The sequence below is a fragment of the Propithecus coquereli genome, unplaced genomic scaffold, assembly GCF_000956105.1.
Source record: "Propithecus coquereli isolate 6110/MARCELLA unplaced genomic scaffold, Pcoq_1.0 Scaffold168, whole genome shotgun sequence".
Lineage (NCBI taxonomy): Eukaryota > Metazoa > Chordata > Mammalia > Primates > Indriidae > Propithecus > Propithecus coquereli.
The window spans coordinates 3,109,290-3,135,780 of NW_012141413.1; the positions used below are offsets into that span (position 1 = coordinate 3,109,290).

The following is a 26,491-nucleotide window of genomic DNA, read 5'->3' on the forward strand; positions in this document are numbered from 1 at the left end:
CCTGCCTCAGCCTCCCAAAATGCTGGGCTTACAGGAGTGAGCCACCGTACCCAGCCTGGACTTTTTATATGAATTTTTTTAAATAACCCAATTGATTCTTCAAGGCCCCCCTCCCTCTCCAACAGCCCACCCCAGCTTCCTGCCCTCCCTGGGCAGGGCCTGCGTGGTGCACGGCCGGGCCTTCTAGGTGGCCAGGCTCTCTGTCAGACGGAGAAACGTTTCAGGAAGCAATTCAAGGAACTCGAGAGGCGCTGGGGTCTGGAGGATGCAGGAGAAGCCCACCCCCCATCCCGGTTCTAGGAGGGCCCAGTCAGAGCTGCGGGAGAAGGGGAGCTGCACCCAGGCCGGCCGCCTGCACCCTGGCCATGCTCTCGGGGCAGCAAGCCGGGGCCTGCCCAGAGGAAGGCGGGGCCGGGGGACAGAGCCCGCTGACTCAGCATCGCCACAGGAAGGAGGCTGGGGAAGGACGCACACTCCTGAGACCCCCTCTCCACTTTCCCTGGAGGCCATGGACAAGGCCACCCCGCTGTGCCCCACAGGCAGGGAGGGAACCGAGGTGTCCCCCCGGCTCTGAGCTCTCTGAAGAGGTTGTAGGGTTCTGGGGGTGGGCAGAGAGCCCTCTGCCTGTCCCCCCACCATAGACAGCCCCCAGAATGAATCCCTTGGAACTGTCCCCTGAGGCAGTTCCTATTTGCAGACAGAGACTCCTCTTTTTCTGTCTAAACGGATTCCTTTGTTTTCCACTCATTCTGAGTCTCAAGTCAACAAACACATTCAGCAAGTGGAGATTTTCCTTCCTACGGACAGACACCCCCTGCCCCTCCCCAGCCGTGACCTCAGATCAGCCCTTCTCAGATGCACTCCCAGACCTCAGCCACGACGTTCAGATCTTTGTCCCCACGACATTCCATCCGGAAAATTTTCGAACACACAGAAATTATGCAGCACTCGGACAGCAAATCCAAGTGGACCCACGACGCACACCTGGGGTGACCAACTTGTCCTGGCTTAAACACAGACGCCTCAGCAGGGCACAGTGGCAGGCACCTGTAGTCCCAGCCACTCGGGAGGCTGAGGTGGGAGGAATGCTTGAGGCCAGGAGTTGGGGACCAGCCTGGGCAAGGGATCTAGACCCCATCTATACAAAAAATATATTAAAAAATCAGCTGGGCATGGTGACACATGCCTATAGTCCCAGCTACTCCCGAGGCTGAGGCAGGAGGATCGCTTGAGCCCTGGAGCTCGAGGCTGCAGTGAGCTGTGATGACACCACTGCACTCTAGCCTAGGTGACAGAGTGAGACCCTGTCTCTAAATAATGCATTGATGTGTAATTTTGTACAGAAAATTGGAAGAACTTAAGCGTGTGGCTCAGTTCATTTTGATGTGAAACGCCTGTGTGGCCAACAGCCCAATTAAACACGAAAACGCTCCGGCCCACTAGAGCAGGGTGGCCCTGCAGAGCTTCCCCGATGACGGGAACATTTCCTGTCTAACCGTCCCGTGCGGGGTAGCCGGGGTTCACACCTGAAGTGCGAAGCGTGGCTGGTGCCGCCAAGAGACTGACTTTTCCGGTTTGTGGGTTGCGATTACTTTAAAACTTGATTGCGTTAATTTCGCAGGCACAGGCAGGTGGCCGACGCCTGTCGCAAAGGCAGAGCGCAGTCTGGGAGCTGTTCCCTCGCGCCGCCTGCGAAAACGAGGACGCGGGGTGGCCGCTGTCCCGATTCTTCTCCCCGGGGATGGGTCTCTCCTGGAGGCGGGCGGAGGGCCCGTCTCGGCGCCCCGCGGCTGTGTCCCGTGCGCCTGGCCCCGCGGCTGTGACCCGTTTCTTTTTTAACCTCCGCGCAGTGTGGCAGGGCAGAGGCAAACCCACGCTCCTGTTGACGGACACTGGGGTAGTTTCCAAGTTCTCGCTCTCACGCCTGAAGCCCGGGGAAGATTCCGGAACACGTCTTACAGTGGACGTGTGTGTTGCTGTCTCTGGGGTAAACAGCCAAAAGCACGCTCTTGGGCTCTCGTGGCGGGTAAGAGTCCGGCCGTGATTTTGGCCCCGGGGCTGTACCCACCACGCCAGGGACCCCAGATCCGGCGCGTCCATCCTCTGGTCGACCCCCTCGCCTGAGCCAGCCCCGCGGCCCGGGTGCTCACAGCGGCGTCAGGCCCAGCGCCGGGAGCAGGTCCCCTGCAGCGTGCGGAGTGGGGGGCCTGGGGCTGCCCCACTCCATGCTGCGAATCCTGACACTTTGTGTTTTGAGCTGAGCGTCGGGTGCAAGGGAGAGCAGAGTCCGGCCTCCCCTTAAAATCGGATTTCCTTCCGGTGCAAGCGCATCTTGCCCCTCCGAATGCACTCGAGCCCCCACAGCGACGGGTCTGTCCACTCACCCCGGGCAGGGTGGGGACGTCGCCGGTGTCCGTCGTCCAGGGCTGGCGGTCACCATCTCATCCTCCCCTGCAGGTCCCTGGCCGTCGGGCCCCAGTACTCCTCCCTGGGCACGCAGCCCATCCTGTGCGCCAGCATCCCGGGCCTGGTACCCAAGCAGCTGCGCTTCTGCCGGAACTACGTGGAGATCATGCCCAGCGTGGCCGAGGGCATCAAGATGGGCATCCAGGAGTGCCAGCACCAGTTCCGCGGCCGCCGCTGGAACTGCACCACCGTCAACGACAGCCTGGCCATCTTCGGGCCCGTGCTGGACAAAGGTACGGGAGGGTGGGGGAAACGAGTCTCCCTCTGGCTCTGCCCAGTGTGCCCGTCTGCTGGGCAGCTGCAGGCGGCACCCCAAGCAGGGGGGCGTCGCCGAGTGGCCTTCCCCAGCCCGCCCGAGCTGGGGGATGTCTGGAGCTTGGGGTGACTTGGCCCCGTGGGATCATCTGGGGATCCTGCCTCCTTCCCCTCCCCCGAAAGGAAAGTGGACGACAGTCCTAGGATGCTCAGACCGGGGCTGGTCGGGACGGCTTCTTGCTGGAGCCGGGGCTTCAGGAGGGTCTTGCAGAGAAAATGCAAAACCTGAAAAATACCACAAGAACGGAGAGGTTTGGGGGCCCCTCAGGGAGAGGCAGGGACACAGAGACAGAGATGGAGAGACAGAGAAAAAGAAGAGAGGTACAAAGAGAGACTCAGAGACAGAAAGAGACAGAGAGACAGAGCGACTAAGAGAGACAGAGATACTGAGAGAGACACAGAGGCAGAGATAGAGAGACACAGAGACAGAGACAGAGAGTGCATGCATAAAATGGCAATCTTAGCGCCTTCGTTAAAGAAAAATTAAGGTGAAATTCACACAACATACAAGTAGCCGTTTGAAAGCACACGATCCCGCAGCATTCCGTGCATTCACAGAATGGCGCAACCATCGCCACTGTCTGGTTCCAAAATATTCTCACCCCCTGAGAAAAGCCTTACCCGCGAAGCAGTCACCTCCTCCACCCCAGCCCCGGGCAGCGCCGCTCTGCTGTCTGTGCCTGCGGGTTCGCCTCCGGTGCACATTCGGCGGGAATGGAGCCACTCACGGTGTGTCCTTCGGTGTCCGGCTTCTCTCACTGGCCACGCCGTCAACGCTGTCGTGCGTCCCAGCACCTCCGATGGCTGAATAACGTTCCGCTGCGGGGACGGACCCCCCGTGCTTATTCATGCTTCAGGCAACGGACACGCACGTTTTCCCACCTTCCGGCTACTGTGCCTGATGCTGCTATGAATGTTCTTGGACGAGCATTTGTTTAGACGTCTGTTTACCTGGTTTCAAGTCTTCGGGGTGTATAACTAGGAGTGGAATTGCTGGGTCGCCCGCAGGGTAACTCTGTGCTCAGCTTTTTGAGGAGCGGTCACGCGGCCGCCCACCGCGGCTGCACCATTTTACCTTCCCAACAGCAGTGCACGAGGGTTCCAACTTCTCCACATCTTTGCGGACACGTACCATTTTCTGTTTTGTTTTGTTTTGTTTTAAATTTTAGCCATCCCATGGTGTGTGACGTGGTACCTCCTTGTGGTTTTAAATTGCATTTCCTTGATGGCTAATGATGGCAAACATCTTTTCATGGGCTTTTTGGCCGTTTGTATATCTTCTTTGAAATGTCCCCGAGTCCTTCGCCCATTTTTAAAAGTTGGATTACTTGTCTTTTGTTGTTGTTGAGTTGTGAGGGTTCCTTAGATATTCTGGATACTAGATCCTTATCGCACACGTGGTTTGCAAATATTTTCTCCCATTGTGTAGGTTCTCTTTTCACTTTTGTGAGAGTGTCCTTTGATACACAAAAATTTTAAATTTTGGTGCAGTCCAATCTTTTTAGATGTCATATCGAAGTAAACACCACCCTATCTAAGGTCGCAAAGATTTGCATCTATGTTTTCTTCTAAGCGTTTGATAGTTCATCTCTTACATTTAGGTGTTTGATCTGTTTCGAGTTCATCTTTGTATATGGTGTGGGGTAGGGATCAAACCACATTCTTTTGCATGTGGAAATCCACTTATTCCAGTACCATCTGTTGAAAAGACTATGCTTTTTCCCATTGAATGGTCTCGGCACCCTTGTTGAAAATCAGTTGGCCATAGATGTGTGTGTTCATTTCTGGACTCTCAATTTCATTCCATTGGTCTATATGTCTACCCTTTTGCCAACACCACACTATTTTGAGTGTTGCAATTTTGTAGTATGTTTTGAGAAGACTGGGTCTTCCAACTTCGTTTTTTCCTTTCAAGATTGTTTTTGCTATTTGGGGTCCCTTACAACTTTATATAAATTTTAGGATCAGCTTTTCCATTTTTGCCAAAAAGAAAGGCTATTGGGATTTTGATCGGGATTGCATTCCTTCTGTAGGTTGCTTTAGAAAGTATTGCCGCCTTAATATTAAGTCTTCTAATGTAGGAACATAGGATGTCTTTCCATTTATTTAGGCCTTCTTCAATGTCTTTCAACAATGTTTTGTGGTTTTCAGGGTATGAGTCTCGTACCTCCTTGGTTAATGTATTCCTCAGTACTTTTTCCTTTTTGATGCTATTATACAATAAGCCTGGGAAGACCACGGCGCTGGGGAAGGCTGCTTGGGCAGAGGCAGGGCAGCTCATGTTGAGAAAGTCCTGCCCAGGACTCTGCGGTCCTGGGGGTGCCGGGCCTCAGCCCCAACGTGATGATCTTGGGAGGCGGGGCCTCTGGGAGGTGATGAGATCGTGAGGGTGGAGCCTCATGGATGGGATTAGTGTCCTTATAAAAGGGACTCCAGAGAGACCCTCACCCCTTCTGCCATGTGAGGACCCAGTGAGAAGGCACCATCTGTGAACCAGAATGCGAGGCCTCACCAGACACAGACTCTGCCACGCTGTCATCTTGGACCTCCAGCCTCCGGAACTGTGAGCGATAAACCTCTGCTGTTTATGAGCCACCCAGGCCATGGTATTGTGTTAAAGCAGCCTGCACAGACCAAGACACTCCCTGTCCCCCTCTCCAGCCCACTGCTGCCCACCCGTCTCCTGGCTGCTTCTCAAACATGGATCATGTCCAAGCTCTGAGGCCTTTGCACTTGCAGCTCCCTCTGCCAGGAACACCCTTTCCCCTGCTGTCTGTGTGACTCCCCCCCAGTTCCCTTAGGCCTCTGTTCTCACACCTCGCATAATGTGGCACACCCCCAGACGCCCTCGCCAGGCTTCACAGCCCCCCACCGACCCAGCTTGGTGACACCCGAGGAAGGAAGGGGTGGCCTGTTCAGACCCAGCAGCTGGGATGTGAAGGAAGGAAGGAAGGAGGGCGGGAGGCCAAGAGAAGTCTGCAAGGGACAAGTCAGGGGTCCTCGCAGGGGAAGAAGCTGGAGCCAAGGGAAGCTGAGTGGTGGCTTCGCTGTGACCTTGAATGAGAGTCAGCCCACCTCCTGGAACATCGGCGTCCCCATCCATAAAACGGAAGAATAATTGCAGTTTGGCTGACCTCACAGAGCTGCTGGTTGGGGTAATGACACGGTGTGGCTCCCCTCGGGGACAGCCACGTCTGTGCACACGAGGAGTTAGGACCCAGGGTGGTGTGGCTCGTGGAGTGTGTCGGGGATGTGCGTGGGGTGAGGGGTGTAGTATGTGTGCATGTGCATGCATGTGTGTGGCATCTGTGTGCATGTAGTGCACGTGCGTGTGGTTGGTGTGTGCACATGCATGTGGGTGCTGTGTGGCGTCTGTGTGTGTATGTACATGGCATGCAGGTGCGTGTGCGTGTGTGTGGTGTACTTGCCACATGGGCATGTATCAGAACTTCCTTCTTTTTTAAAGCTGAGTAATATTCCATTACGGATAAACTACATTTTGTTCATCCATTCATTTGTTGATGGACATTTGTGTTGTTTTTGCTTCTTTTGTTGTTGTCGTTGCCAGGGCCAGAGCGTAGTGGCGTCATCACAGCTCACGGCAACCTCAGACATTTGCGAAGTGGCTGCAACATCTTCCGTTGCCGCCAGCAGCGTGCGAGGGCTCTGACTCTCCGCATCCTCACGGCACTTGTTACTTTCTGTTTGCTTGTTTTGTTCTAGCCATCCTAGGGGGTGTGAGGTGCATTTCCCTGATGGCTAATGATGTCGAGCATCATTTCACGTGTTTATTGGCCATTTGCGTACCCTCTTAGGAGAAATGTCTATTCAGTTCTTCTGTCCACATTTCAATTGGGTTATTTGTCTTTGTGTTGTTGAGTTGTAAGTGTTCTTTATAAAATCTGCATACAAGTCCCTTATCCGGTATGTGATTTGCAAATACTGTCTCCCATCCCGTGGGTTGTCTTTTCACTCTTTTTATGGTGTCCTTTGATGCAGAAAAGGTTTTAATTTTGAGGAAGTCCAATCTATTTTTTTTCTTTGGTTACTTGGCTTTTGATACCATATCTAAGAAACAACTGCCTAACCCAAGGTCATAAGGATTTACTCCTGTTAATTTCTCTTGTAAGAGTTTTATAGTTTAGCTGTTACATTTAGGCTTTTGATCTATTTTGAGTTAACGTTTGTACATAATGTGAGGCAGGGGTCCAGTCGTGTTCTTTTGCATGTGGAAATCCAGTTATTCTAGTACCATCTGTTGCAAAAACTATTCTTTCCCCATTGAATGGTCTTGGTACCCTTGCTGAAAATCAACTGGCCTTAAATGTATGGGTTTCTTTCCAGGCTCTCTGTTCTATTCCATTGATCTATATGCCTGTTTTCATGCCAATGCCATACTGTTTTGATTACTGTAGCTTAGCAGTATGTTTTAAAATCAGAAAATGTGAGTCCTCCAGGTTTGTTCTTCTTTTTCAAGGTTATTTTGACTATTTGGAGTTCCGTATGAATTTTAGGATTAATCTATTTCTGAAAAAAGGTGGGATGGGGGGGCGCTTGGATTTTTAGGAATTGTGTTGACTCTGCAGATCAATTTGGGAATATTTTTCTATTAACAATATTATGTCTTCTGATCCATGAACGTGGGATCAGGGATCCCATGGGATCCATTTATTTTAATTTCTTCCAAAGACATTTTGTAGTTTTCAGTGCACAAATCGTGCACTTCTTTTGTTAAATGTATTTCCAAGTATTTTATTCTTTCCGATGCTATTGTAAATGGAATTGTTTCATTAATCTCATTTCTGGATTGTTCATTGCTAGTGTGTAGAAGCACAACTGATTTTTAATATGGCTCTTGTGTTCTGTCACCTTGCCGAAGTCATTTATCAGTTCTGAGAGATTTTTTACGGATTTGTTAAGGCTTTCTATATGTAAGATAGTTCTACTTTTTCCTTCCCATCCAGATGCCTTTTATTTCTTTTTCTTGCTTAATTGCCCTGGCCAGAGCTTCCAGTACCATGTTGAATGGTAGAGTTGAAAGTGGATTTCCACGTTTTCTTTCGAAATCTTAGAGAAACAGCTGTCAGTCTTTCCCCATTGGGTGTGATGTTAGCTGTGGGCCCATCTTGTTTTTGAACTTTATAGATCTAGATGTAAGAAACCTGGTTGGCATAAACAAGTAGGTTAAATGGAAGAGCTGTATTATTATGTGTCTCTCAATTCTTTGATTTTTTTTTCAGAGTTATATGTGCCAAAATTCACACCATGACCTATCACCAAAACATTTTAAAAGTCTGTCAGCACATGGCTCTATTAGGTCCCCCTTAAATTTTGTGGAAAACAGGGGATTACACGCACCTGATTTTCACAAGTCCCAGTTATTATTGACGGCTTCCTCTTTTGATTTTTGGGACGAACTCCCCAGGGCTGGGCATGCTCCAGGAAGTTCTAGGAGTCTCCTAGAACGAGACGGGGATCCTCGAGGGTCTCCCACGGGTCTGGTGTGCGACAGCATCCTTCTGTCTCATGCCGTGTGTGACACATGTGTGGACAGCACAGAGGTGTGCTCTGGCACACAGCAGGTGCTTAGTAAAGCCGTGTCATGTGAGTGGCCTGAGGACAAGAGTGCACGCCTGGGGGAACCCCGGGAGGATTTCCCAGGGGAGGTGGCGCTTGGGCTGGATCCTGAAGGATCTTCTTTCCTTCTTTCTTTAAAACACGCGTATCCAGTGCTTTCCGGGCACTAAGTGTTCAACATGCAGCGGGCACTGGAATCCTGATTCCACCCAACGAGGCTGACACTGACCCTGTTTCACAAATGAGGAAACTGAGGCACCATGGCAAAATGGTGACTCGAGCCTTGGCAGCCTGGCTCCAACGTCCCTAGGCAGAGGGCAGCTCAGACCAAGAGTGGGGTTGAGGTGGGGAGGTCCCAGGGATGGGGGTGTGAGCAGAGACCCCAGGTGGGGCCCAGCAGTGACATGGCCAGGAGCCTGCAGGGACGGCAGGTCCCTGCTCCTCTGCAGGGGGCCCCTCACTTCCTGAAAGCCTCCTGCAGGCTGCAACCTGGACTGTCGGACCTCAGTGTCCCAGTTCCTGGGTGGACGCTCTCTGGACACGTGGCATTGCCTGCGCTGGCCCCCTGCAAAGGTTTGGTGTGCACCCCCTCTTCCCCGACTCCCCTGGGCTCTCTCTGGCTCCCTCCCTTCCACCTGCTCTCCCCTTTTCCCCTTCTGTTCCAATGCTCCCACCCTCCTCAGCCTCCTGGCTCCTTTCCACTGGATGAACCACCTCCTCTGGCTGATTTAAATAGGAAGGGGGAAGCCCCAGCCCCTCCCCACTGCCTGCCCCTGGACTCAGAAATGGTTGGAGTCCTGGTGGCCAGGGGAAGAGGAAGGGGCCGCCAGGCACCCCAGAGAGAGGCCTGCTCTGCCCCAGCCTGCCCCCTGGCCATGCTCTCTGTAATCAATCTGATTGGATTAGGGTCAGGGTGACCCTAATCGTGTCAAAGGTCATCCCAGGCTTTGTGGCAGGGACCATGGGGTGCCTGGCCACCCCTGCTGAGTCGGCCTCGTTGAACAGAGTTTAACATAGAGTTTAACATGGCGGGAGCAGAGGGGCCCAGGCTGCTGTGTGTGCGTGCGTGTGAGTGTACTTCTCAGTGCATGCATTGCGTGGGTGCATGTGTGTGCACGTGCATGTGTCTGCAAGTGCACCTGCATGTGAGTGTGCATGTGTGCATGCAAATGTGTGTATGTGTGTGCCTGTGTGCAAGTGTGTGCATGTGTGTGCATACATGCGTCTGCATGCGAGGGTGCATGTGTGTATGAAAGTGTTTGTGCGTTGTGTGGGCACATGTGTGTGTGCACCCTGTGTGAGCGCGTGTGCACATGTCTCTGCATATGTGTGTGCATGTGTGTGCACTGTGTGAACATGTGCATGTGGGGCGTGTGAGGACATGAAGGAAGGAGCGCATGCTCACACCTCCTGCTTCCAGGCCGATCATCATCCACCTGGCCCGGGGCTGGTGGCCAAGTCCACCAGGCTGAACCTGGGAGAAGCCGCCAGCCCTTGGACCGTGGGATTTGGCCACAGAAGCTGAGCCCAGGCTCTGAAGAGCTCTCTCCTCTTGGGTGCACAGGTAGCAGGACTATTCGACCTGCCTGGGGCAGAAACATTTGAGGAATTTTGAGTGCGTGGAGACTGGGCATGCGTGCAGCTTATCTGTCCCCTGGGGCAGGCCCCAGGCACCTGGAGGGCCTGCTTTCCCTGCAGAGCTGGAGAGGCCCCCTCTTGACCTCGGGCAAGGTGAAGCTGTGGGAGGACACAGGCACAGAGGTTGGGCAGGGACAGCCGGCCATACCTGGGAGGCGGTGATACCAGGAGGACACCTAGCAGGAGGTGAGCACAGTGGACACAGTGGCCCAGGGCCAGGCCACTTGTGGCTTTGCAGGGAGCCAGGCTTGCTGGAGGCCAGGTGGGGCCTGTGCTCCTTAGAGAAGTGGACAGTGGCCCTGAGGGGGTGAGGGCCAGAGCCCAGGGCCCCCCGATGCTGGAGCCTCCACCTGCGCCCACACACTCAGTGCCCTCTGTCCCCCATGGGCTCCAGTGCCAGGGCCAGGCACCTTCCTGTTGCAAGAGGATGCAAGCCTCTTGTGTTCCCAGTGCAGCTCCCCACCGACGCCTCCCAGGGAAGCAGGGCTTCCCTCTCTGCACCCAGGACGGGTGGGGCCTGCCGGCGCACGGCTGTGCGATGTCCAGCTCTCTCCCGACATGGGGTCCCCGTGCAGACCTCACTCACCTGGGTGGCCTCTGCTGCAGCCCCCTTCCCCGCCCTGGGCTGACTTGGGCGGCCTTCCCTCTCCTGTGAACCCCGGGCAGACCCCACTCAAAGCTAACGGTGGCCAAAGCCCAGGTCGGTGCCCTAGGACCCCTTGGACACCAAGGTTGGGGGGGGCGCTTATGGGCACCGGGTTCTCAGAAAGCGTGTGCCACGTGCTAAGACGAGCCCCCAGATCTCTCCCTGTTACCCTTGGCGGGGGAGCCTCATCTTCTCCCCGCAGAGTCCCCCGGAGCCCTCGGGGGGTGGTCCACCGCCTCCCGCCTGGCACCGGGGTGGTGCGCGCGCGCCAGGACATCGCCGGAGAGGGCAGCTCTTGAGGGGATCGGCGTCCCCAAATCCAGGTTGCGACCCCTGACCGCCCGCCCAGCGGAAAGTGTTGCCGTTTCGGACGCGCTGCGGGCTGGTGGGGGCGCCCCCGCCGGCGGCCTCCCCTCTCCGGTATATCATTAACTCCCCGCGGCGGGAGCGGGGACCCGGCCGACGCCCCGCCGCGTCCGGCTGGGAGCACAATGTCCCGGCGACGACGACAAGATTAAGCGCCAGGGGAGAGCGAAAATGCTGTTGGCGATTCACACGCCCTTCGGGGTGTTGAATTAAAGCGTCTGAATAGGGATTTCCCCTCGCGCCCGATGGCCTGGCGGGCGGCGCATACTTCCAGGTTGCTATGACTGGCCTGCGAGCGCCTAATCACCGACCAGGGGGAAATTCATATGAAATATCGCCGGCCATTGTGGGCCTAACTCGGCGTGACAGTGGCGCACAAAGCCGGATTCCTCCGCCCCAGCTGGTGCGCCCGGCGCCCGACCGCGCGGGCCGCCCGGCGGTGTCAGGGGCCGCGGCCGCCGAGGGGCGCGGGCCGCATTCCGCTCTCCGGTGGCTCCGGGGCCTTTTGTGCAGGACGCCGCCGCCGCGTGATTACCAAATGCCACCGCGACACCCCCTCCGGGCCGCCTGGCTCCTCCGCGGCCTGCTCGGGGCCGCGGGAACGGGCCGCGGGCAGCGGCGTCGCGGGGGAGGCGCCGGGGCGTCGCGCGCCCCCAAACGCGCGTTCGCGGTGCAGGCGGGTGGGGGGCTCTGGCGGAGGCCTCGCGTCCGTCCGTCTGTCCGGAGGCGGTTTCTTCTCGTCCCCTCCCCCCCGCCCCGCCGCAGGGTTGGACCCACCCGCTGGAAGCCGGTTGAGGAAGGACTGAGTCTGTCCTTTTGCGCTGGCGGTGGCCCCCAGGTGACTGTGAGGTCGGGGCGCCCACCGGGACCCGCAGGCCGCTGACCCGTCAGAGCAGGTGCGGGTGGCCAGGCCCCGAGGCTCAGTCCCCTCCGCAGCCTCCCCTGGTCTCTCACCCGAGGTATGGGGTGGGCGGGCAGGAGACCGGACGCCCAGGGAGGGAGGGTCCCGCGCTCGCCATGGTCTGTCTCCGAGGCCTGCGTGGCCCAGGTGTGGGGCACGTCAGCCGGGGTGCAGCATGTGAGGGGACCTGTGTCGTCCCAGACCTCCCGGACTCCCGAGGCCAGTCTCTGGGCACCAGCAGCTATGACAGGGAGAGGTGCTCCTTGCTAGACACATCCGGGGAGGGCTGCGACAGGGCTCCCACGGACAGGCTGGGGCCGGGCCTGTGGGGCAGGGGATTTGCCCTGCAGACCTGGGCCAGAGAACCCGGAGGCGGGGGCAGCAGGAGCAGAGGGCGTTTTCTGTGTGTGGGGGGTGCGATGCGCGAGTTCCAGGCGGGGAGTGAGCAGAGATCCCCTGTTGGGCGGTGGGGCAATGCTGGGGGTGTGGCCCAACGGGCTGGCCATCGTGGTTGTCCCATGTGCCCCTGGGGGAGCTAGGGGTGTCAGCGCTGCCCAGAGGAGAGCTTCAGGGGCTGCAGGGCCTGAGGGGAAGGGCTGGGAGAGTGGAGAACGCTGTGCACAAGCAGCGCCCTGAGCCCCAAGGGAAGGAGGTCAGCTGCCCCAGGACGGGGCTGGAAAGGCCAATCCACGCTCCGCCTTCCAGGGCTGAGCCCCAGCCTAGCCGCCAGCTGCCAGCAGCCAGGCCCCCGAGCCCCAGAGCCTGCAACCGAGGGACCCACCTTAAGGTGGCAGTCAGGCGTCAGCATATCACGGACCCCCACCATGGTCAGCCCCTCTCCTCTCCTGGCAGGGTCCTGTCCAGCCCTCACAAATTCCTGGCCATGTTGTCCGTGGCCTCCCATCTGGTCACGGTCCAGAGGAGGGAGGTCAGAACAGGATGGAATCTGAGCCTGGGGGCTCTCAGCCTGGGCAATGCATTGGAATCACATAGGGACCCTTTCCCAGGCAGAGGTGTGCTTCCCTACCCACTGAGAACCACTGAGCCCCCAGGGGCCCTGCCGTGATTCACTTCCCCCAGGTGACCATTACTGGGCAGCCCCAGGCCCAGTTCCCTGTTGGGCTTCCCCCAGGAGCCAGCCTGGGTGAGCCCTACAGACAAAGCTCCCTGCCTCCCCAGGCAGCCCGATTTCCTGGTCTAGCGGTCGCATTGGAACAACAATCCTCCTCCCAGGAACCTTCTCTTAGGGAACCCCTTGGAGGCCTACAGCCATGTCCCAGGAGTCCCAGGAGTCCCAAGCTGCCCCTCCCCTCTCCCCAGTATCAGCCCTCACAGCCAGCCCCTCCCAGGAGAGCGCAGACAGCGTCTCCGCCTTGGCCGTGGCGTGTGGGGCTGAACCAGGCAGGTGGGCTCCCCACCCCCTCGAGGCTGCAGCCATGGAAACACCCAGTGGAGCTACAGAAGCCCAGGATGGTGGGTGTGGGATTCTCTCTTGGGACCCCTCTGTTGGGGCTCTGTTGTGTAGCCTGGTGCCTGCGGCTGACCCTCTCTGAGCCTACTTCCTTTGGGGCCTGTCCTCTCATTGGTAGATGAGAGATTTGCCTGGATCCAATCTTCCCACTGCTGTCCCCGGGCAGGGCAGCACCTTCCCTCTGAGCACACATCCGTCCCTGCTGAAATGGCCTCTTGGGTTACCTCCCAGTGGGAATGTCAGCTCCCCAGGGACAGAGGTTGCAGCCTTCTTGTCCACTTAGAGCACAGTCAGTGCTCAGCAAACAGTGGCCAAAAACCAGCCTCATGGTGAAATACAAAAGGCAAGGACCTTGGAAGGATTTGTGCAAACGTTCTTCAGCACATAAGAGTTTTGGAAATGCATCCTCCCTGTTTGGTGTTAAAAGGTTCCTTTTCTGAAATTATGATGATAGTTATTTATTGTATGTCTTAGCCTCTCTCAACAAAATAAAAAAATTTGGCTGTCCTCTGTCAGTCCCCAAATGATCTCTGATACTTGACAAGCCCATGAAATTCAAATCTAGAAACAAGACATTTGTTAAAATCCCAGTAGTCCAAAAGTTCTGAGACCCAGAGAGGCAAACTAACCACCAAAGCCCATCTCATGGTTCCTTGCATCTGAGAACTGCACTGCCCTCAGGAGTTATGGAGCCCTTCTGGGCAGCTCTTCTGCCCTCCCCCAGATGCCCACCTGTCACCACACAGAACTCCCTCAAGTGCCCAGACTCCTTCCATCCATCCACCATCCACCCATCCATCCAGCAACCCATCATCCGTCCACCCACCTACCCATCCATCCACCATGCATGAACCCATTATCCATCCATCCACCCACTCATCCATCCATCCATCAACCCATCATCCACCATCTACTCATCCATCCGCCATCTATCAACCCATCATCCATCCATCCAACTATCCACCCAGTCATCTAGCCAGACACCATCCATCATCCATCCATCCCAGGCCTGCCCCAGAGCTCATGTTGACAAGGCTTGCTGTGTGTCCTTGTACCCCCCAGTCTTTCCTTCATGACCTATAAGCTCCCAAAGCCAGGTGGTTCAGCACAGCCAAGGCAAAGAAACTGACTTACAATGCAGAGCCTCCCACTGGAGACAGGGAAGGCTTCTCCTGGTTCATTCTCCTTCCCAGGACAGGGATTGCCTCCTCCTGACAGGGGGTCATCCAGCCCCTCCTTATTTCCAACCAGGAAAGGAAACTGCTTCAACTTTAGAAAGCCTGGGCTGCTAGAAATTGCATCAAATTGAGCAGCAATCCCCTTTCTTAAACATTTCTTATCATGGTTCTTGAGAGTGGGTACCTTGCTTCTTACTCATCTCATACTTATCTCATACTTATCTTACTCATCCCAGGTCTGAGCCTAGTGCCTGGCTCATTATGGACTCTCAGACCCTGAATGGATAGATGAAAGATGCACGGATGGATGAATGAGTTGGTGGATGGATGATGGATAGATGGATGGTGAATGGATAGATAATGATTGAATGGATAGATGGTGGATGGATGGATGAATGGGTGGGTGGATGATGGATGGATGGATGGTAGATGAATGAATAGATAATGATTGAATGGATAGATGGTGGATGGATGGATGAATGAGTGGGTGGATGGATGATGGATGGATGGTAGATGAATGGATAGATAATGATTGAATGGATAGATGGTGGATGGATGAATGGGTGGGTGGATGGATGGTAGATGAATGGATAGATATTGGTTGAATGGATAGATGGTGGATGGATGGATGAATGGGTGGGTGGATAGATGATGGATGGATGGATGTAGATGAATGGATAGATATTGGTTGAATGGATAGATGGTGGATGGATGGATGAATGGGTAGGTGGATGAATGAATACAAGGAAGGAAGAAAACGTAGATAATTAAGACTTTGCAAGAGCTCAGTAAACAACTGCTAAATGAGACCACAGCAAGTTTCTGGGGAAGACAGTTTTCCCAGGTGGAAGATACTTCCCCTACAGAACAATTTTGTTATGTGATTTCCTTTCTTCTTCCTTTCCCCACACCTGATCACAGTGTTAGAATAAGAGTCTTGGGCCTGACCAGGGCATCCACAGTCCGCCCCAGGCAATTTGGCCAAATTGGCAGCATTTATCTCTAAGCATCCCACCTTACTGCTGACCAAGAAGATTCCCTTGCCTTCTGGGGTGGCTGGTGCTTCCCACGGGCAGGACGCCTCCCTTCCAGCTCCGTCCCTAGCTGCCTCTGTTGTGTCAACAAAAGCAGAAACCTCTGACAAAGGCGTTGTTTGTGGCAGAGAACTTGGCTGTGATTGAGGCTGGCTGCCAGGACGCCAGACCCTGGGTGTGAGTCCTGCCTGTGCCTTCCCCACTGGGACCTCAGAGGAGCCCCAGCCCCGGCTCCTCCGTCGAGAGAGATGAGTGACTCTTGGGCAGCAGGTCACAACCTGCTTGTTTCAAACCCCTGCGGAAATCTGACAAAAGCAATGGATTCTCTCTGGAAAGATGCACACGGCTCCCAGTCATACCCTATCGTTTGTGCTCATGATTTCGGGGGGTAATGAACCCCCTAAAACCTGCCCGTGGAGCCCTGGGTAGAATCCATCCTACTGGCAGTAAAGCGTCCTGCTGCCGTGGGGTGGCACCTGGCCACTCTGGGGGTCTTTCCCCAAGTTTGTCTCAGGGCATTATTTAACTTTTTATTCGGGAATAATTTTAGACTTACGGAAACGTTGCCACGATGCTGCTGGGCCCTTCTCCCGGCCTCCCACCTGCTGACGCGGTACCTAGCCGCACCACGTCGATCCAGACTAACCGTGCATTCTATCACCTAACTCCAGACTTGACTCCACTCGTGTTTCTACCCGTATCCCGTTTCTGTCCCAGAATCCCATCCCCGTCCGTCTTTGCTCTTGGTCGCTGTTTGCCTCGGGCACTTCTGGCCTTGTCTGGTCCCTCGTGCCCCTGAGACCTCTGAGAAACGTGAGCAGGCATTGTGTAGATGGCCCTCAATCCGAGTGGGTCCGCCATCTCCCGGCTAGATGCAGGCCGTGCGTTTTTGGCAAGAACATCTCGAAGGCAGCGTGTGTCCTTTGTGGAACCAGAGGCCACCATGGCTGTGCCATGCCAGGGGTGAGCCGCCATCCCTAGGTTAAGGCGCTGTCGTCCAGGTCTGTCCGGTGCGCAGTCGGGTTCCCTCGGTAACTGACTGATTTCTCAGGGACCTGCTTGGGGACCTGGCGGCTGCCGCCTGGAAACAGACTCCGCCGGACACGCGAGCCCCCGGTTCCCGGCCCGCGTCTCCGGCCCGTGGCGGCGGCTTTCCGGCCCGGCGATCTGAGCCTCTCCGTGGAGACTTCTTGCCATCTGGCAGAAGGGGAAACTGAGGCCCAACAGGGAGGGAGGACGGCCCAGCTGGCTGGTGACAGAGCTCTTTTCTCTCCAGCGGAAGCCCGGAGCGCTACCGCCCTTGCCCGCGAGTGTCCGGCAGCCCGGGCTGTTGCCGGAGTGCTGATGAGCGGAGATCCCAAGCCCTTGTCCCGCGCAGGGCGTCAGGCAGGAGAGCCCTGGCTCCAGGCTCTGGCTGTCCCCTCATCTCTCAGGGTGGCCCTGGGGGCAGACTCCTGTAGGAGCCAGGTGGCTCTGGCGGGAGAGCAGTGTGAGCCGCGGTAGGGTGTTCAGGGTTCGGGGTGCCCGGCCTTGAGAGGGGCCTCGGAGGACGGCCCGGCCCGCTGGGAGAGGGTGCGCAGGCAGGCAAGGAAGGCCGAGGGCCGAGTGCCGCGGGTTCCGGAGCGCTCAGGACACCCCCAGCCCCGGGCAGGCTGTGGGGCCCGAGGGGGCCAGGAGCTGGGCCCATCCCCAAAGAGCAGACAAGGGCGGGAGAAGGGGGAGGCGTGCGTGCGTGCGTGCGAGCGTTCGGTCCAGCAAAAGGCCCCTCCAGGCCTGTTTGCACACCGAACAGTTGTGTTAGGAAAGGAAACTGGGCCGGGGGAGGGGGCTTCAAGCGTCAGAGAAGTGGGGGGACGGCTGCTTGGCAGACAGTGGGGGCTCTGCTCACCTGTGTCAGATGGATGGCGAGTCCTCCCCCTCATCCTCCCGCCCACCCGCAGCAGACCGTCCCTCGATGGGTGCAGCAGCGTTTGCACACACCCAGGAGAGGCGGGGTGCATTATCCATCCTGTCCCAAGAAGCCCAGACTGCCCTGCAGGCCCAAGCTCCAGGCTGGGGCACTTCCTGGGCACGTGGGACTGGCACTGAGGAAGGCGGGTGCTGGAGGTCCCTGTCTTGGGAAGATCCCAGAGGAGTCCGAACCAAAGGAGGTGCCACCTCACACCCACTGGGACAGCCAGAATCGAGAAGCTGGGGAGTAGCAAGTGTTGGCAAGGACGTGGAGACATCAGGACCCTGGGCTGTGCCTGGTGCTCGGGGTGGAGGAGGGGAGCGGCCTGGGCCACCGCACAGGTGGCAGTGTGTGGGTGTCAGGAGGAGGTGGCTCTCTTTTGTCTGATTTTTGCTGCCTTTTTTTAAGTCAGTGTGACAACTTGAGGTCCATGTGCTGTTTTTCTTGTTATTGTTAAATCGAATGCCTGAAAGACATGCTGCCTGACAGACATCCGCCTGTCGATGGGCATCTGAGTGCCTCCCGTTTGGAGCTCTCATGAGCATTTGTTTCCGAGTCTTTCTGTGGATGTGGGTTTCCTCCGGGGGAAACCCAGGGGGTGACGGCTGCTGTATGTTTAACTTTTGAGGAAGCTGCCTCCCAAGGGGACCACGCCTTTGCCCACGCAGCCACGGGCAAGGGGCCCGGTTTCTCTGCGTCCTTGCCAGCAGCTGCCGCTCTCTGACACCGGGACTCCAGCCGTCCTGGTGGGTGTGCGCGACAGCTCCTTGGGTTTTGATTTGCATTGCCCCGTGAAGACTGAGGTCAAGCATCTTTCCAGGTGCACATTGGCCCTCTGTGTACTTGTTCTTTTTTGAGACGGGGTCTTGCTGTCACCCCGGGCTGGAGCGCAGTGGCATCATCGTAGCTCACTGCAGCCTCACACTCCTGGCCTCAAGCGATCCTCCCTGCCTCGGCCTCCCAAAGTGCTAGGACTATGGGCCTGAGCCACCGTGTCCGGCCGACTTTCTTCAGGGAAGTTCTCCGTCTCCTCACCTGCCTGCTCAGGGACACCCGCCCTGCCCCCAGCAGCCGCCAGAGCCCAGCCGTGCTAACCCCGCGTCTCTCCCCTCTCCACAGCCACCCGGGAGTCAGCCTTCGTCCATGCCATCGCCTCAGCTGGTGTGGCCTTCGCGGTGACACGCTCGTGTGCCGAGGGCGCGGCCGCCATCTGCGGCTGCAGCAGCCGCCATCAGGGCTCACCGGGCGAGGGCTGGAAGTGGGGCGGCTGCAGCGAGGACATCGAGTTTGGCGGGATGGTGTCTCGGGAGTTCGCAGATGCCCGGGAGAACCGGCCAGATGCCCGCTCTGCCATGAACCGCCACAACAACGAGGCCGGACGCCAGGTAGGTCCGCGGCCGGTGCCTTGCTAGGGGGACGGCAGCCGGGAAGGAAGGAGAGGGAAGAGGACTGGCCTGCGGGGGCCGTTGCGCGGTCCGGGAGGGAGGCGTCAGGATGACTGCAGAAATCTCGACAAGTTCTGCAATGAGGAAATGCACGTGTGCATTTGACCAGATGCACATGACCAGACGCCAAGGGTGGCCGGCAGGTATCTAGGTGGGGACAGGCCGGGAGAGGCCCCCCCAGGCAGCCCAGGGGGGAAAGGCTGAAAGTGGTTTAGTCTGGGCAGAATATGGATGCAGAGGGAGAAAGAAGGTTTTGATGTGGCGAGACGGGCAGGGACCAACCAGTGAAGGACATCGTGACCCTTGTGTCTCAGTCTGTGCTGCTATAACAAACTACCTTAGACCGGATAATCCATGTATCAGCAATGGAAGCTGATTGCTCACAGTTCTGGGGGCTGGAAGTCCAAGATCAAGGCACGGCAGACGCCTGGACTCCTGGTTCACACATGGCGCCTCCTTGCCGTGTCCTCGCATGGCGGACGGGGTGAGGTTCTCCCTGGGGTCCCTGTTATAAGCCAACAATCCTATTTATGAGGTCTCCACTCTCATGACCTCATCACCTCCCAAAGACCCCACCTCCTAATCCCATCATGTTGAAGGTGAGGACTGCACCCTATGAATTTTGGGGGGACACAAACATTCAGACCGTAACAGCCTGTTAGAAAGGACTTGGTTGGAAGGTCAGTGGGGGACCAAGAGGGAGACGAGTGCTGACGGGCAGGGAGGGCGTAAGGACCCAGTGGCGTGCGGCGGATGTGTCATCACAGCAATGGCGGCCGGCCTCGGCCAGTGGAATCCCGAGACTACAGAGTGCTGAAGCGTGACCAGGGCACATTTACCTTCCAACAACAAGGGACTAGAGAGCTTGGACTAGTCTTCCTGCTGAAGATAACTGCAAATGCAGGATGAAATATAAAAAGCACCCTGCTAAAATGTATAATAGAATCTCCACGCGTGCACAGTCGCCCGATTCACGACGGGGGTACCGTGCGGTGCAGCGGGGGAGCGGGCTCGTCAGTAGTTGGCATGCAGTCAGTCAGATAGTGCCACGGCTTGAACGGATCCCCAGAAACTCCCGTGTTGGAAACTTGATCCCCAGCGCAACAGCGTTGGGAGGTATTTAGGTCAGGAGGGCTTTGCTGCCGTCAATGGGTTGATGCTGCTATAAAACGCTTGGGGAGTGGGTCTCTCCCCCCCGCCACACCCCACCATGGGAGGATGTGGCGTTCCTTCCCTCTGGGACTTACTGTGCAAGGCATCATCTTGGAAGCAGAGAAACCAGGCCCTAACCTGCCACCACGTTGATCTTGAACTGTGAGAGAATAAATTTACGAATTACCCAGTCGCAGGTATTCTTTACAGCAGCACAGAACAGACTGCGACAGATAGCAGCGCGGGAAAAAACCCACCTAGACCTCCCTACCTCGCACCGTCTGTAAAAATCCATTCCACTCCAAATGGGAAACGCGAAATAATAAAACTTTTACAGGAAAACGTAGGAGAATATCTTTTTGACTTTGGAGGAGGCAAAGATGTCTTGAACGGGCAAAACAATAAAAAAAAGCCTTCGCAGTGAAAGGAAAGCAGGTGGATATGGACTGTATTCAAATTAAGAACTCTAATTAATGAAAAGACACTAGCGTGGCGCTGAAAAGGCAACAGTATGGGAGAGCACGTTCACACACATCTATCCAACGAATACATAGAAGCTGTAATATAAAAAGAACCGCACAAATTGAGAAGAAAAAGATAGACAACCCAATAGAAAAATTGGCTAAAAAATTGAAAGCCACTTCATGAAAGAAAATATAGAAATGGGCATAATATTGTGGCTCAATATTATGAGTCATCAAGAAAATGCCGTTAGAATCCACGCCCTGCAGAGGGAGAGGGGAGGGTGGGATGAGGAGCTGGTGCTCTGGGGCAGATCATCTGTGATATGTCGCATGCTTGCACTTTGGACATATGTATTGTTTGGTGCATATGTTATACCTCTGTAGGATGATTTTTAAGTGCGAAATAACTCTCACTGTCTAGTGAAGAATTAGCAGCCCCTAATCCAGCAGAAGACAGGATGCTGAGCCCGGTGCCTGGGGCAGCTTTTGTCCAGGGGCCGTTTGCTGGTCTGGAAGAGATGGCAGAGGTTGACCTACGATTCTGGCAGAGTCACAGAGCTAAGAGGCCCACCATGGGCGTGACTTCCGCTAAATCTCTCCCCAGGGCGAGCTGGAACCCTGGGGAGTGAAAGAACTGAAGCAGCCAGCCCTCGTGCACACTTGCAGGCTAGAAACGTCTCAAGACCTGAGCTTGGATTCAGGTGATCCCAACTTGCAGGTGTCCCCATGCGCCCGGAACACGCAGACACAATCCTCTTTGGGGGAGGATGTAACCTTTTCCTAGGCCTGAACACTTTTCTACAGGAATTTTGCAAACACAATGTCCAGCACACAGTCAAAGATAACCTCTCACATGATCTGACGACACAAGGAATTTTAATGAGCAAAACAACAGAAACAAACCCATACGGATTCCAGATACTAGAATTATTAGGCACAGATTATCAGGGGGAAAGGCTTACTTGTGTTCACAAAGCTAAAATGCAAATGTGAACATTTCAACAGGGAACTGGAAACTATTAAAAGAAGAATATAATAGATTTGGAAAAGAATACTATAAAAATTGCAGAACTGCAGGATGAGCGGGGACTTCCCGTTAGAGATGACAGGCTGGACATAGACATCTCCCTCTGCACCCTCCTGGAGACCCACTAGAATGACAATGAATTAATTTTTAAATAAGTACATATATAGAGATAGGCAGACATAAGCAGAGAGAGAGATGAATGGGTCTATAGACAGTAGAGACAGGTGATGGCTACATACAGGATAGATTCGATACAGATGGAAGAGATAGACAATGGGGGGGTGGATGATATTAGCAGACAGACGAGGGACGGGTGGAGGAAGTGGTGATGGATAGACAGATACACATGAGAATATGGAAAACAGGAAAGGAGAGGATGGTAACTCTGAAAGCTAAAAAGCAGAGAGATGAATCAAGCAGACCCAAGAAAACGAAGGCTTGAGCCAGTAGAGGAGAAATCTGAGAACCAGTCCAGGAATTCATCATGTCAGGCATCTTGAGAAGTAGAGATAAAGATGGGGTTGAAAACAGAAAGATTGGTTGAGAGTTTATTTTAAGAGCACTTGGCAACCCATCCACTCGTCTGCCCGCCTCTTCGTAGCCAGGCAGCAGCTCTCCCTTCGCCGCGGCTCCAGTCTGGAGGTCTGTTCTCTGAAAAGGGTAAAGCAGAGTCTCTGGTCTGAGGGACGCCAAACACACCTGAGGGTGAGGCTGCCAGTGTGAAAATAGTCTCTCTACGTACGGCAGCTCATGCCATTGTCTCCCCTCTTGATCTCCTAATCCTCGCAGCAAACCCCAATTATTAATATCCTCCGAGCAGGAGAATGGAAGATTCTCCTCTGGGGAATCTGGTCAGCTCAGATGAAGAGGCTTCAAGATACTGACGTGGAGGGTCCCAGTAAAACAATGCAGCCAGATCGCCCTGTGGTGAGGATCCAAGTTGACAAGTCCCTCCCAGGCACAGGAACTTCCAGCGAGATGTCTAGTGCAGCCGGGCATGGTGGCGCACAGCTGTAGTCCCAGCTACTCGGGAGGCTGAGGAAGGAGGATCATTTGAGCCCAGGAGCTGGAGGTTGCAGTGAGCTATGATGATGCCACTGCACTCTAGCCTGGACAATAGAGTGAGACCCTGTCTCAAAAAAAAAAAAAATCGTAGTGCCCCACTTTTAAATATGAGCAGATAGCCAAGGATCACCAGACCTCTGAGGAAAGCTTCTAATAGATACAGAGCTAAAGGCCAAAACAAACAAAAAGACAATATTTATGGAAAAACACATTGTAAAAAAAGATGATAACTTCAAAAAACTATCATTAATATCCCCAAAGAGATAAAACATGGATACAATTATCCATGAAATTAGAATAGGATGTTAATTTTAAAGAACACTCAGAGGAAAAAAGAGCCCTTAGAAATTAAAAATATGATAACAGAAGCAAAAATCTCAGCAGAAAGGCTGGAAGATAGCTGAGACACCCTCTCCCAAAGAAGAGAAAAGGACAAAGAAATGGAAAATAGAAGAAAACATAATATTTGGAAGATCTGTCCAAAAAAGACAATGATGGGTGCAAAGAAGAGGAAGTCAGATAAGGAACAATCAGGAAGTTTCCCCAGAACTGAGCACAGGTTTTAGACCAAACAGGCCCAGTAAGTGACACATAGGTGTCACTTTGTGAACATAAATTAATTCCTGGACAGAGGGAAAAGACCCACACCAAAACACACTGTTGTGAAATTCAGAGGCTATGACATAGAAGAGCCGTCCATGCTTCAAAGGAGAATATTGGGCTTCAGGAGCAGGAATCGAAATAGCATCGGACTTTTCAGGAACCACAATGAAAGCTAGAAGAAAACGGAGTAGTAATTTCAGAATTCTAGGAGGTAAAAATGACTTCAAGCCAAGAATTTTATACCCTGCTAAGCTATCAATCAAATGGGCTAGTGGAAAAGATGTGTTTTCAAATGTGCATATTTCGCAAAATTTATGAGACCTTTTCTGATAAAAACATGTCTCCAAGAAGATGAAGTTGATATAAAGCCTGATGTTTGAACATCTTGAAGAGGATATTTAGACAATTAAGGGAGAACTGGGGGCTGAATCAGTGACAGGTACATTAACAACAGCAACAACAAAAGGTCGTGTAAGAAAGGAAAAGTCATCATAATATATTATAATACTTGGCTCAGTGGAGTATGACATTTACTGCAGTGCCAATGCCATCAGCAGTGAATATTGATCTGAAATTACACTCATTTTTACAGTAGCTGGGAAGCGTTCATCCAAGCGGTGGGGTGGTGAGGAAGAGCTAAACTCCCATCCTTCATGGTGAGAGGGCAACAGATAATACCTAATGCTGAAAAATCAAGAAGTGGCAAGACAAGTGTCATTAGACCCACAGGCATTACAAGGGGCGGCATATGGGACCAGGATTCCTGTTCTACTCAACAGGTCCTAGAAACTATTGAACTTTTAAAAGTATGCACCTATATAATGTTGATCAAAAGTAAAACTGGGCTGGGTGCGGTGGTGCAAACCTGTAATCCCAGCACTTTGAGAGGCCGAGGCAGGAGGATTGTTTGAGGCCAGGAGTTCAAGATCAACCTGGGCAACAGAGCAAGACCCCATCTCAAAAAAAAAAAAAGTAAAATTAACACAAAAGAGAGAAGAAAATGGATATTAGACAACGGGGCTGGGCAGGGTGGAGGGGTGTGTTCCTCTACAGATGTCCACCAGAAAGACTCAATATGAGAGGGATGGGCTCAAGAGACAGCCGGGAGAGGGGACGGGAAAGAGGCAGGATCTGAACTCAGAGCCCCGTCAAAGCCTTAGACCAGGTCTGCCCAATAGACATATAATGGGAGCCACAAATGGGACCCACACAGGTCATTATACCTTTTCTAGTAGCCACATTTCAAGAGTACACAGGTGAAATGAGTCTTAATACTCAACCTCCTTTACTCCAATGTAGCCAACACACTATCGTTTTAATAATGTGCGCAATATTAAAATCATGAATGAGATGTTTAATATCCCTTCCTCACACTCAGTCTTGGGAATCCAGCATGTGGTTTGCACCTATGGCTTTTCTGAATTTGGACCGGCCATGCCTCACGGGCTCACGTGTGGCCAGTGCTGCCGTAGGTAGTTCTGTAGGTCCCCTCGCCCAAACTCCACCCCTTCCGCTAAAGAAAACAGGGAAGAGAAGCTGCTTCCCCACTGCCCGCAGGGAAACGACACGCTCCTCAGCCAGGCCCCCAAGGCACCCCACAGCTTATGTCCCAGCACTGCCTCCCTCTTCCCCTGTAGTCCCCATAAAGGGACCAGCTCCCTGGGCCACTTCCATTGCCCATGACAAGCCTTTCCACCCAGCCCATAGACACCTCCTCTGAGCAGCCTGCCTGGGTTCTCCCGGTCAGAACCAAGGTCGTCCCTCCTGCATCCTTGTACACTTACACATTGGCACTGCTATTTGGCGCTTTTAGTGTACATCATCCCATGTTATAGTTCCTTCCTCCCTTCACTCCATCATAGATTTTTTCTTTCCTTTTTTTAGAGACAGGATATATCACTCTATCTCCCAGGCTGGAGTGCAGTGGTATGATCACAGCTCACTGCACCCTCAAACTGCTGGGCTCAAGTAATGCTCCTGCCTCAGCCTCCCGAGTAGCTGGGATTAGAGTTGTGCATTGCCAGGCTTGGTTAAGTTTTTAATGTTTTTGTAGAGATGGGGTCTTGCTATGTTGTCCAGGCTGGTCTCCAACTCCTGGCCTGAAGCCATGCCACCTCAGCCTCTCAAAGTGCTGGTATTCCAGGCGTGAGCCACCGTGCCTGGTCTATCCTAGATACTGCAGAAGCTCTCACTCGGGGTCGATGGATAAGGGCGGCCTTGGGTCTGGCCAGGGAGACGCACAGCCCAAGACTCTGCACCCTAGGGAAGTGGGTGGCGCTGGGGTCTGGCGGAGAGGGCTCTGCTGGGGGCTTTCTGGATCGGGTGGGCTGCGGGCCATGAGCAGGGCCCCCTCTGGGGAGACGCACCAGGGGCCGCCCTGACCTCGCCCCCGACGCGCGCCCCGCAGGCCATCGCCAGCCACATGCACCTCAAATGCAAGTGCCACGGGCTGTCGGGCAGCTGCGAGGTGAAGACCTGCTGGTGGTCGCAGCCCGACTTCCGCGCCATCGGCGACTTCCTCAAGGACAAGTACGACAGCGCCTCGGAGATGGTGGTGGAGAAGCACCGCGAGTCCCGCGGCTGGGTGGAGACGCTGCGGCCGCGCTACACCTACTTCAAGGTGCCCACGGAGCGCGACCTGGTCTACTACGAGGCCTCGCCCAACTTCTGCGAGCCCAACGCCGAGACCGGCTCCTTCGGCACGCGCGGCCGCACCTGCAACGTGAGCTCGCACGGCATCGACGGCTGCGACCTGCTGTGCTGCGGCCGCGGCCACAACGCGCGCGCCGAGCAGCGCCGCGAGAAGTGCCGCTGCGTGTTCCACTGGTGCTGCTACGTGAGCTGCCAGGAGTGCACGCGCGTCTACGACGTGCACACCTGCAAGTAGGCGGCGGGGCTCCTCCCTGGACGGGCTCCCACGCGCAGGCGGCGTCTCCTCCCTTTGGGTGGGGCTCTGGGGGGGCAGGACTCCGGGGCGGGCTCCCCCTGAGGAGGGCGCTCCTGCCGACCGGCGTAGGGTTCTGGACGGGGGCGGGGCTCTGGGCCGGCCCTTTTCTAAGGGCGGGGCTCTTCTCTGGGGGTGGGACTTGAGGGGGCAGCCCTCCCGAGTGGGGCGTGGCTGCTGTCCCTCTCTTCCCCCCAACAAGGTCCCACCCACCCCCCTTTGCTTCGTAGAGGCGCGGGGGCCCATGG

The 26,491-nt window shown here is 54.9% G+C and overlaps 1 protein-coding gene across 1 annotated transcript in view; it reads left to right on the forward strand.

The window, feature by feature from the left end:
• Nucleotides 1–26,287, forward strand: part of WNT3A (wingless-type MMTV integration site family, member 3A) — a 36,367-nt gene extending 10,080 nt beyond the window's left edge. Inside the window, exons 2-4 of the mRNA XM_012641704.1 lie at nt 2,458–2,699; nt 18,663–18,928; nt 25,707–26,287. Of these exons, the coding sequence (XP_012497158.1) occupies nt 2,458–2,699; nt 18,663–18,928; nt 25,707–26,186 (988 nt within the window). The 3' untranslated portion in view covers nt 26,187–26,287. The remainder of the gene's footprint in view (nt 1–2,457; nt 2,700–18,662; nt 18,929–25,706) is intronic.
• The last annotated feature ends 204 nt before the right edge of the window (nt 26,288–26,491 follow it).